The sequence below is a fragment of the Myzus persicae genome, unplaced genomic scaffold (assembly GCF_001856785.1).
Source record: "Myzus persicae strain clone G006 unplaced genomic scaffold, MPER_G0061.0, whole genome shotgun sequence".
Classification (NCBI taxonomy): Eukaryota; Metazoa; Arthropoda; class Insecta; order Hemiptera; family Aphididae; genus Myzus; species Myzus persicae.
The window spans coordinates 115842-128828 of record NW_019104133.1 but is presented as its reverse complement, the minus strand read 5'-3'; the positions used below and the strand labels follow the sequence as shown (position 1 = coordinate 128828).

The 12987-nt window shown below is 32.9% G+C and overlaps 1 protein-coding gene across 1 annotated transcript in view; it reads right to left on the bottom strand.

Annotated features, from left to right (window-relative positions):
• Positions 1 to 1580: 1580 nt before the first annotated feature.
• Positions 1581 to 12987, bottom strand: part of LOC111039107 — a gene marked incomplete at its 5' end in the record, with an annotated part of 36509 nt that continues 25102 nt past the window's right edge. Inside the window, one exon of the mRNA XM_022322430.1 lies at positions 1581 to 1763. Within this exon, the coding sequence (XP_022178122.1) occupies positions 1677 to 1763 (87 nt within the window). The remainder of the gene's footprint in view (positions 1764 to 12987) is intronic.

The following is a 12987-nucleotide window of genomic DNA, read 5'->3' as shown; positions in this document are numbered from 1 at the left end:
GTGTCGAGATGAAATAATTTTCAATTTTTTTCTCATGAATATGTTATATATGATTTAAATATGGATGAAATTTAATACATTTTTTTTTACCCAAATTTATGTTTTGTTTATAGTACTTACCTGGAAGTTGGAAGTACCGAAGATCGTTAACCAATTTTTTGTGGTTACTTAAATGTACCGATATCTATCTTGCTATATTTTTTTAACACGAAGAACATGCATAAATTCATTTTTAGCTTAATAAAAAAAAACAATAACCGTTGTCTTCTTTTTAATAACTAAATAATAAATTACCCTCTATAACTATTATTAAGTGTGAAAAATATATTTTACTTTGTAAAATGTAAAATACTAGGTCAACTCTTCACACCAAACTAACTATTTCATTACAAATTACAATTTTTATTTGTATGTAAATTGTAAATAGCAGTTTAGTAAAAAGTTATGGTTATAACACCTTCACAATCATTACTTCCTTTAATGATGTACATATTTCCTTAAATTTAGCACGTAAAAGACCAACGGTATTTACAAGTCCAAAGATTTAATTAGCAATATTTCACCATTTCATCAAGTACAAGTTAAGTTTTGTGGCAAAGAACAGTCTAATTTACCATAATAAATAATGATAACAAATTGGTCCGTTTCCCGTTCAGACAAATTACTCGAATTAAAAGTTTGTTTAAGACAACTTAAAATTTGCTGCCCCACAAAGTTTTTTTGCCGTTTTTTCGTCTGCTCTGCATATACAAATTGATCCGGCCCAGAATATATATTATTATATATTTTAACAATATCTTAAGGTTTATTACATCGTCAGTGTACCCATACTAGCAGATGATGATGGCTAGGAGGCGCATTTCAGTTGGTCGAAGTAAGCAGAATGATAGGTCTCTTGAATAATAAATAAAATGTAGGAATGGAAAAGAACACGGAATCAGTCCGATCGCCGATACGGACGAGTGAAACTTTATAATGATATGATTTGAATTTTTATGATATGCAGTTTTGTGGGGTCAGGTGACTATAGGTACTCACTACTACTCACCCTTAAATCAGGCCTTGAGAATAACATTAAATTTCTTTCATCATACGAAATGAAATGTTTACAAACAAAGTTAATATTTTTTACTGGGTGTTACAAACACGAATAAAAAATATATATCTTAAGTATATTTGTATTTACCTAAATGTACATATGTAAAAAAAAGAAACTGTAACTAATGGCGTTTGTAGGGCCAATGTATTATTACCGATGTATTTTAAGATAAATAATAAAAAAAAAAAAAAATATATATATATATGGTTCTTGAGGGAGGATGATGTTCCAAAATATAATGGAGAAGCTTTTCAAGCATTGCAGTGTGGAATGGAAAAAAAATAAGGGATCACTTCCATTTTATTGTCTATCCCACCCCAACCCCCCCTCTGCTTTATAACTACGCATGTTCCATTAAAAAAGGTAAACTTGATATTTTTTAAAAATGTATTTATTAAATTGAACTTAAGTTTACGTAATTGGACGAACTTATTCTTGGACAAGTATAAATTGTTGACAAACTGAAAGAAGTAGACATTACTGTTTACTTTTATTATTTATTGTAGTAGCTATACGAAAACGACATAATTATATATATAATATATTATAATATTGTCATGCTTTTAGTTTTTGATTTTCATGTGTTGTTGCATGATATTTCGAAATCCGGAAAAGCTTTCTTCAAAATATTTGCAGTAATCGAATGATCGGCCGGTCCATATTGCTGAAACAGAAAACAAATGATTTTTAAGCTATAGCGGCTTAATTATTTAAGTAAAAATGCACAGAGTTGTTTGTGAATTTTTTCTACAACACGTGTCAAAGTTAAACGAGTTGTATCGTCATTGGAGAAATATTATTATGGACCGATATCGTATATGATTCAATAGTTCTAGTGAATGGGATAAAAAAACCAGTTTTTATACTATGATATTATGACCACGAAGTTAAAGTATTTTAAGAGTTTTGATCGTTGTTGCGTTGCGTATGCAAGTTGACGTTTGGCTTACGAGAATTTGAAGCGGCGCAAGATTGTGCAGTAGTATTGTCGTCGTATTGTGTACACGAATTGCGAATCGAGTTGCATAATATGAATGCGTTATATACCTACCTACTTAAGTATTTTATTATGCAATGGGGGAAAAATGCAAATGTAAACATTTCTACGACTGGAGAAGAAGAATTCGGTGGTATAAAAAAAAAAAATATACCTAATGTCTTACGCTATGAACTCGCGTTAAATGAATGGATTGCGTTTTTCGTTTTCGTAGAGGAGTATAATATTATGTATAGGTACGTACATTACGCGTGGTGTGAATAAAAAAGAGAACAAAAAGCGATTGCCGTACCTATAGCTTATAATATAGTAAATTCACAGACATGTTACCCTGCTGCCATATACAGACAAAAGGTTAATTTCGAATTCTGGATAACGTATATACATTCTCCGACGTGGTAGCGTTCTTTCATGTTTTCGTTAGACCTTTCCCAAAAGCGTTTCCCCTTTATAAACACATTTTCAAGCATTTAGTGAGTTATTTTATTTTCTCAGTTTTTAAAAAAAATTTTTTTTTTTAAATAATAATACGACTACGTAGGTCTCTGAACAGTTTTTATTCTACTTCCTCTACATTGCCAAACGGAGCATGAAAGTTGTTGGTGAAGTTCCAGTGATAACGTCAACGTATATTTTGTTTAAAAAATCATGTTGAAATATTATGCAAGGTTTTCTATGGCGCGCAAAAAAACAGCGTCTATAGTTTTTATACGATTTCCGTGTGATTGCACCTCGTGTTCATATTATCATACAATATTATACGTTGATACTTCAGTATATTGCGATACGAAGTATGAGCTTGAAAACCGTAACTGGTATCGTTACCCAAACGGCCTAATGATACTAGCAAAATGTAAGGATTAATCGTTAAATTTTAGCGATGAGATTTTTTTTTTACTAGGCATTTTCGCCGAGATGGAGACGGATCGTCGAGTGTCCTTTCTGAAAATATACGTCACGCGAGACGTTGAAGTCATTATATTATATTTTAGATCGTATTATCGTCGGGCTAATGGTGCATATACATCCGCGGGTGTATATATTGGGTGCTATGTACGAATGACATGACGATGTGTTTTTTAAATTTACAAACAGTCTTTTGTTACTTATATTCACCACTCTAATTCCTTTAATTATCTCTCGTAACGATTAGCGGTAGACCGCGAAATTAATGTAATATGTAACACACTCTTTGTTGGTGTTCCGAGCCTCACATAAAACAATTTTATTTTAAGTTTCCCACCGCGTATGGTATGCTATACGCAATATAAAACTTCAAATTATCACGCAACCCACACACGTACACTACAACATATGTCCCAACTCTGGTACATTACACGTCTCCCGTGTTATGGTTAGTTAAACGATCTATGTAATATGTCCCCAAAGAGTTGATGATCGAAAATTAATCGAGCTGGACAACCCGATATTAGTAGCGTACGATTCGGCCACTGGTCTTTTAACTGACTGATACATGACTCCATTATTCTATATACTTTAACTCTGAGTAAAAACATTTAAGACCATATCCTTTCATTTCTAGAAGAGCTCTGATAGGCCGGGTGAATGTAGTTAGGTGCAAAGTCTGGTATAAAGCGCGTGATTGATGTTTGCAACCGGAAGCCGAGGACATACCATTCGCAGATACGGCTGGAAGATCAAAGGAGTTTGAGTTTGTTCCGGAATGAGATTTTCCTAATATCCGTTCATCTGTATAAGCTTGTACCTTATTAACCTGCCCACGTATTGCGCAGTCTGAATTCATTTGTACATTTTATTCATTAAGTTTTCACATCATCATTTTCGAAAGCAAAAGAAAACCCAGTAGATGTAAACAAGAATTTAGAGATTTCGTTCGTTCTTCGGGTGAGCACCCTTGGAGGTAGGCGCACACGGATCTCCTGTCTAGAGCTGGACACTTATAAGTATTTGGTTTCAGTGTTGCTAGGAATGTAAAAGTTGTCTTTAATAGTCAAAATCAAAAGTGTTTTTTCTTTAAAAATGTAAGTTCCTCTGTTTTTTTCTTATTTTACCATCCTCAAATCAGCTTTTTATAATTATTATTATACAATGTTTTAAAAAAGGTAGTTTGTAGGATAGCCTCAACATTTAATATGTTTAAGCTGCATATGGGAAGTTGGTACAAACATTTTGTCGAACGGCAAGTAGGTATGAACAAAATAATTATTATCGTATGACAATCTTTTAAAAATCGAAAATGTTCCTATCGTTAGATTGTCCAATGCCAGTAACGGAAATAGCCAACATTTTCAGGGCCTTCTCAGGACTCCGAAGAACAATTTTAGTGTAAATGTACATATAGCGTACATGGCCTTTATATTGTATTAGTGAGATTGTTAAGAGAACTTATATCTGTGTGTGTGTTGTCTTACTATAATACTTGTAACATAAGCACAATTTACAATTTTAGAATACTTAAAACTTGCTTTAAAAATATTTTAAAAAACCCGGGCAGGGAGCTTAAATAATATTTTTACTTTTAGACTTGATAATAGATAACTAATTCACTATGTATCATGCGGCTATAAAAATGGATACGTTACGTTCAGATAATATTTCTTGAGGGGAAGGGGATTCTAACCTCATTTCGATTCACGCCACCGTCGATATTGCTGTATTTTCTGAGTTGTCGAAAACAACTGTTTCTGGATACCGAAAAGACGAACTGAATGCATATATTATTAATTGCTTCTCTTTTTAATTACTTAAATCCGGACTCGCGGACCGGTATGAAACAAAATCAATTAGTTGTTTAGCCTCATATCATTCTGTATACAAGAGAGTGATTATCGTAATATTCAAGGTTTTCACACCGATATGATGTAATGCACACACAAATTCTATTTATAGTCCAGTTTTATTGATACTTTACTTACAACACCACGTATATAGTGGGAGTTATGCAGTGTACCTGTACACACGATTTTTCTCCACACGCCCACACGCATTCCTGTGTTTATATAGGTATACCTATACACGTCATACGGACTATCGTATTACGACCTCGGGGGTATAGGGCCGTGTGTAATTCGACCATGGGATAATATTGACATATATATCCTCCTTTCAATCGACGACGGCACCGGCGACAGTGGTGGGTAGTATACGTTTCTTGGATACTTAAAAATCCAATTTCTATTTCGCGACACTCGAGATCGTTTTCAAACGCCGCCACAAAGCACGCCGAGCGGCACAAACCGCATCGTTACACACGAACTGGAGTCGTATCATAAAAGTGAGAGTCGATGCGAGTGTGTGTCGACAGACCCATCTTCAAAGCCTATACATACATCATTCACGGGCTCGACACACCCGTTGCGCGACGAAGACATGGTACGAATCATCGAATTGTCTCGATCGGATAATAATCGTTTTAAAACCGTAACAATTATACGACGGGTGTCGTTCTGGCGGGGGAGCGGGGAGCAGGGGATGTATTTACGTTTTGTTTGCATTGCTCCTAGCATAAGAGTTTTGACGGATTTAAATGATCATTGTGTACGGCTCGATTTGATTATACAGCGTCGAGGGACGACGCTTTCGCGCTTAATTAAACGATGGAACGCCCGAGGACAATTTTAGAGAATCTTTTTTCCGTGTTTCGTTTAATCACGTCGCCGAGACGGATCGCGGACACCGTAAAATGCAGGAATCGTAGACGTCTTATCATTATTATGTTAATAGCGACGATTCCGACTGAAACATTGTCTGACAGCCACGGAGCTGTCACCGTTTAATCCGATCGGTCGTATTATTACTCAAGTTTGTGCGCCGTACGTGTATACGTCTACCTGCGAGGAGTTTGATGGGCGGGAGCCCGTTGATATATTTGTAGAAGAGTGGCAGGGATGGGGGACGGGGAGGAATAATAATTTTGTCAACGTTTCGTTTAATTTCACTAGCTCAACATCATTGGTAAATGTATTTAACACTCACAGTGTTTGATCAAATACCGGAAAAAAGTACACAATATTTTTATTTTTTATTTTTACGCTGGGGTTCAGCGTGGCTAATGAAAAAAGCTCGATTATAAAAACGCGTATAATTTATTTAAATTACCATATTGATGATGAGTTAAAAAAATTCATCAATTTATTTTAATTTAATTTTGAATTATATATTAAAACGACCACATTGATCAATATGATGTTTATTAAAATAAATGTACCAATTAATTTTTATCGTATTTTTAATACTTAAAAGTTGTTTTCAGTCCACGTTGAAACACATTATAATTTAAAAAAAAACATTTGGAACCTTTTTTCCGTTAACCCACAGTTTATTCTCGTCAATGACATTTTTTTAATTAATATTTTTAAAAATGATATACATATAAAATTTGAATTATTGTTTTTATTAATCTATACCTTATTGAAAAATACATTTTTTTCGTTTTAATGTTTCTTAAAAATCTCAGAACCAATTTAACAGGCTTAATTACTATGTATAAACTGAAAAAGTTATAATGTTTTTACAATACATTTATTTATAACTGGCAGCAGGTAAGTATTGACTGTATGCATATAATTTATGGGTGTATCACGTATCAATGAAGTAGTTAAAGAACTGTATATTTTTTTCAGAAAATGAAGAATAACTAGGGAATAACGAAGTTTGTTTTAAATTTTTTTATTGTTGCATGAAATCGTGTTGCATTACAGATTTAACTTTTAAGTAATATTTATAATTTTGAAAACTCTTAAATCGTTTCATGTTTGTCATTATTAAATAAGAGTTTTAGTATTCGTTGTAGTGGTGTTATTTATTATAGTTGAATTAAATTTAGCTAATTTTTAGTATACTAATTAGTGTCAACAATAGATGCCGAACTCAAGACAAAAACGATGCGCTAGGTTACCATACCTTGAAATTGTGGGGGGGAGGTTAATCATTGGTGTTCACAATATGTGCAATCCTGTTTATTGTTTTGATAATATATTTTTTATTAAAGTGACGATAATAACACAATGTTTAGTATAACAATTTACGTGAAAGAAATATTTTATCATAAACATAACCTGTTAGTATCATAATATTATAGGTGTATAAAAATTCATTGACAAATTTTTTGTACCATTAAAATTACACAATTTAGTCATCAAAACTCAGAAGAATTTAATCAATAAAATAACTATATAACGTACAGTGTTCGACGGTGTTTTTTGTACTTAAATGTACATAAAGTTATCTACTTAATATATGTAATTGTGAACTTCTATAAATCAATAAATAATCGGTGACTTATGAATAAAACTATTTGAATACTAAATGGAAATTAATGATTCAATGTTTTAAATATTCACATAATATTTAGACCTAAATTGGTACATATATATACTTCATTGTCTTTTTCGAGTTTTGTGATGTAAAATAAAAAAAATAAAATTAATTTTCGTAATTTGATTGTACAGGCAAATCAACAAATATTTAAAATTAAAATTATTTGTGGATATTTTAATAGCTAATAATAAGTACGGAAAGAATATTAGTTTTCAAAAAATATTAATTAAAAAACAGTTATTGATGGAGATACCTACTCGTCATTGAAGACATGTACACTTTAAAATATGTAAAAATATGTTAAATATTTGTATTTTTTGTTCTTCGTTGGCTACCTTTAAAAGCATGTTATTACTCAATAATGTTTGAGCTTTTGAGTTTCACGAAAGCAAATATCAAATTAATTTATAAAATGTATAAATTCAAGACACGAAAATAGTATTTCAAAGTATTTAAATATTAATAGGTATTTAATACTTTAATATTTGGAATAATAATTGACATCGGTAACGTCTGAAATGTTATCAAAATCCATCTATATAAATATTGCAGTACTTAAAAGCCTTATGATCAATCATACTGTGATCAAATGTCCAAACTTCTCCAAAGCACGTAAAATCATCGGCCTCACTGAAGCATTCACTCAAAGAAGAAATAACACAGTAATTTATGTATTTTATGTTAATTTAAATTTGGCAAAATTTTTAAATAACTGTGAATATACTGTTTTTAAGATGGCCCACTTATAAAAACTGATAATAAGTATATAAAAAATTACATATAAGCTACTAACGTGACTACGAACTAGAAAAAATTAATAAATATAAAATACGGCACTTGGTGTTTTTCGGTTTGTCAGTGTTTCTCAGTTAATGGACAAGTCAGTACTAGTGGTCGGGTGCAATCCCAGAGACCCAAAAAACGAATTAATTGGTATAATTTTTATCGAAAGTAGTGCACTCTTTTGCACGTATATATAGTGAATTGGAGAATATACACCGGAGACTGATCTTTAAATACTAGGTATAGGTATAATTTTATTTTCATTTATTATATTATATCGAAAAAATACAGAAGGAACAGTCACTAACAAACTATACGGTACAGTAAATTATTATGTAATTGAAATTAATACGATATTAATGTGACCAAAGCGGCGAAATGGCCGGTCGACTTTGTCTATTCACCGAAATATTTCAGTTGTTCCGACTATCGCACCCAGCCGGCCCTTGTGATACTAAAGCTTAGTTCTCATAAGACGCAATGAACACCACTTGTATAGAAAGAGATATTTATTATTTATAAACGCGTTGCGACACACCGTTGGGTCGTTTGAATCAATAAAATTAATTTCGATTATTGGACAAAAAAACATTAATTGTATACTCTGTCGGATACGCGGATTTGTATTTGTTTGCGTGTGTACATCAAAAATTCAATTATTCGAGATACATATTTACTCTGTTGCAGTGAAATATTCGTTGGGGATCAGTTTCAAAATTAAGTCGTTGGTATAAATATTTAAACAGTATGTTGTTTTACATTTGGTTCGTAAGTCTGAATAAAAAAAACAAAATACACAATCTCGAATGCGGTAGCAGAACACGACGGCAGTTGCGGGGAACGCGATGTAATCGTGTAATTTATGAGGGTTACGGTTTTTATTTTTCGTGTACACACAACAACACAACATCAGAACTGTTTTAAAACGAAAACGTTAATGTAGAAATGTTTAAGAGCTAGTAAATTATACGTTTTACGTTACCTCACAACAATAACGAATATAACGAAACCAGAATTATAATAAATTTTATTTTTTATGAAAACAATAAACTCACGAATTACTCCGTACGTGGTTTGTACAGAGATTAAGTTTTATATAATAACATATAAAGTGGTCGCCGCTTAATGCAATCACTTTGTCGGTACTGAAAAAAACGGATAACATGAACCGACCACCGAAAATTCACGAAAATTTAAGTATTCGCGTAATACACTAATTCAGCCCGTCCTTACACTATTCGAAAACAATATATAGTACGCGATTGACGTTATTGACCGTGATTACGGTAAGTGGTGACCTCAGTTTGTGTTTAATAAATTGCGAAAATTGCGGTTTTTGGAGTAATACGCGAGTACGATGAGTGACCATTCGTTTAAACGTTGCAGCCATCGGAAAATCGTCCGAGTCGCACAGCACATAGTTGTCGTTATTATCATCCCGATTGGGGTCGCCGTACGTCATTACGCATTTAACTCGGTCGACGGTACACACACGACGACACGTTATTTGTTTGGCATCAAAATCGTAAGTGTGCATGGTTGCCGGGACACGAGGTCGATTTATACTCTTCCGCAAGTAAATCGAATTGGAATTGCTTAGGAAAATCTGATTTATTATGTCTCTCGTTCGATTCAATGCCGCGGAACAATACATTTGTTGTAATAAACGTCGTATTATATAAACATAAACCAATATGGCTTTATCTCAATATAATTTTCAAGTTTTCACGCAAAAAGGATCATAACGGAAAACTAATATGATTTATGTGTATAAGACAATTAAAAAATTTAATTCATTATTAAAAACTGTAGAAGGTACAGTATAACGGCACATATAGCAATAAAAAATGTCGATATCTTTATCGTATCATATCGCATCGTGTTTGGATTGTGTTGTATGCTCTCAGGGCTCATACGTCAAATTCCAGAAAGCTGAAGAATGTTCAGAGGGCGATAGAAATCTGCAAAACGATTCGAATCGAGTTTACACGGTGGCGAGATGAACAGGAAATTACAAGATTTTAGATTGTTCGTGTTATTGTTACAGTCACCAAGCCATTATTATTATCGTCACTACAGTATATACCGTCGTAATGTGTTAAGTTTGTTTTGCTCCGTTAGTTTTGTGTGCACCACATTTTTCGCCGAGTATTATTTTATCCTGGTGAAATTAAAAATTATTCAGTGGTAGGTATATATTGACAAATAAATGATTGAATTTTTCGATTTTCAATGTACCAGCACGCACCCATGTCTGAGACTGATTTACCGGTATTTTTACACGGAATCTTGAAAATGTGGTTATTAGTTTATTTTTGATATGGCACTTGCAGTGGTATATTATTATTTATTAATAATAAAAATGTAACGAATATTATTTAAAACTTTCAACATTCGGACCCTACAAAGTGTCAGCTTCCAGCAACCTACATTTTTACCCAACCGTAAAAAGTGTCAGAGTTTTTTATTTCAAACAATGGATCAGTTAAAATGACCATTTGTTTACACACCATCCGCGCCTGTCTGATGACGGCGTGATGTATAGGCAATATAGGTACACGGCTGCGTAGAACTACGCGTTTTAAAATCGACATTTCCGTATTTTTTATAAAACTTTTATATAGGTATTATACTTTGTTATTACATTTATTTTATTACTTCGCTCGTCAGTGCATTAGTATGGATTTTCTTGTTACTTTAAATACTATTTTAAAGGGTACCACAAGAAATAACAGGTATTTTGCAATAGGTCTGTGACGACTAACACAAATTTCCTAACCCAGAAATCTCTGGTTGACCGAATGAAGTATTGTTTTGTGTTAATACCCGCGGTGCATCCAATTTTGTTTTCATAACATCAAAAATAAAATAACGTTACAAATTGTATTCCGGCCCTTAAAACGGTCCAAATACTCCCATGCAATAGATATCATGAGCTGTTTAATTATATATCTCGTATAGGTACATATTTTAAATTTTTCCTTATCAAGATTCAATTGAATTTGTGTAACGAGAAACACAAAGTTAGACTATATATTCTGAGTTAATATACATATTATAATTTCTGAGCTTGCAAATATGTAAGAGAGAAATTTTACTTCATTTTATTCAAATGTTTTTTAAAAATTAAATTTAGTAGTTACTACAAGATGCAGTCTTACACGTATTGTATTAATTTTTCACTTATTAAAAAAAATAAAATATATCGTCATGTAACAGTTGTATAAGATATGTTAAAAATATTAACGTTTGATGAAAATGACTATTTGCATGTTTACTGTTCTTAGGGCACAAAATAAACATAGCGGCTATGCTAAGGATAAATGTTAATGTATCTATTATATACTTATGGATCATGGCGTGCAACTCCGACAGATTATATTTTAAGTAATGGTATGCAAATTGGACGTATTATTATATGTTTTTTTTTTTGGCACGCTATTCTACGCAACTAGGAGCACAGCCTCGTCGGCACATATAATAATATATATAGTACCCTCGTTTTCTGTGAATAATTTCGCCCGATTTTCAGAGTGTTTTTGATAGCCCGAACAATAGTTGTTATAGATATGGTTCGGATGGCGGAAAAATGCTTTCAACCTGTATGCGAAGAGCCCGTAAAAAATATGGACCCAGCTAGGGCATTAATTTTTGTGCCAGTCGTAGCGTAAAAGTACCACCGCCGTTAATATAGACTTAGTGCTGTTTATTTTATCATATATATACATGCACCGGGTCTATTGTGCGAATCCTTTGGATTACTATCGATTGCCGTGCGTGAGCGTCGAGAACGAAACTGGGGCTTAACAAACACTGCAATATAATTATTAGACACACGAGACCATCTCTAGAGGCCACAACGAAAACAATTCGTGTTGTTCAACGGTTTTCACTGACTCTCGAGCCGGTCTGTAAATAATATTATACGTGCACGTTTATTATTGTGCTAATATACCGCCCGGCCGAGACGAATACGCTGGTATAATACGAATTATAGGCGTATTACGTACGATGACGGACGTTTTTTTTCTCGATACGAGAATAGTTATTCGTTTTTTTTCAGTCCACGGTTGGTTTGAAAAACAAAAACAAAAACCCGAAAGTATTTCGTACGGGATTTCAAGAAAGTTGCGATACTCAAAATATGCGTTGCCTTTGGAAAAGAAATATTTTTTAAATAATGAGCGCAGACACTTAAACGATCGACGATAAAGATGCGTCGTCGCGATTTATGCACAGCGTACGCCTGCAAGTGTTAAATACCTAGTAATGAATGTGCTGATGTACGTGGATGAAAATTATTTCGAAAAAATGACGAAAGTGGTTTGTTTGTTTTCTGTATACTCGCGATGGAGCATTGCGAAAGAGTTTTGGACGTGCGTGTCGAATGGCTATATTTTTCATTGCATCGATTAGAAACAAAATGCGGCTCAACTCGTTGAGGTAACTGATATGCAGGTATACTATACACAACCACAGAGTAATACGATAAGATACGAGGACAGAGTATATGCAACCTTCTTCCCCACGGAAGTTATCAGGTCAATAAAAAGTATAACAAAACCACGTCGATTATTTAATCAATCAAATAGACGGTAAATTGTTGACACAGCCTATAAAGTCAAAATTGAAAAATTCCTCACATCTATTCAAATGATTACGTGCATGTGCTGCACACGAGTATTATAATTATATGATTAAATAATTCAAATCGCGAGTTTCATACATCATATTACAATAAAATTCATATTGTTGCAATTTTTTGTTTGTGAACAAAATCTACATTTTTAAACGAGTTCGAAAGCTT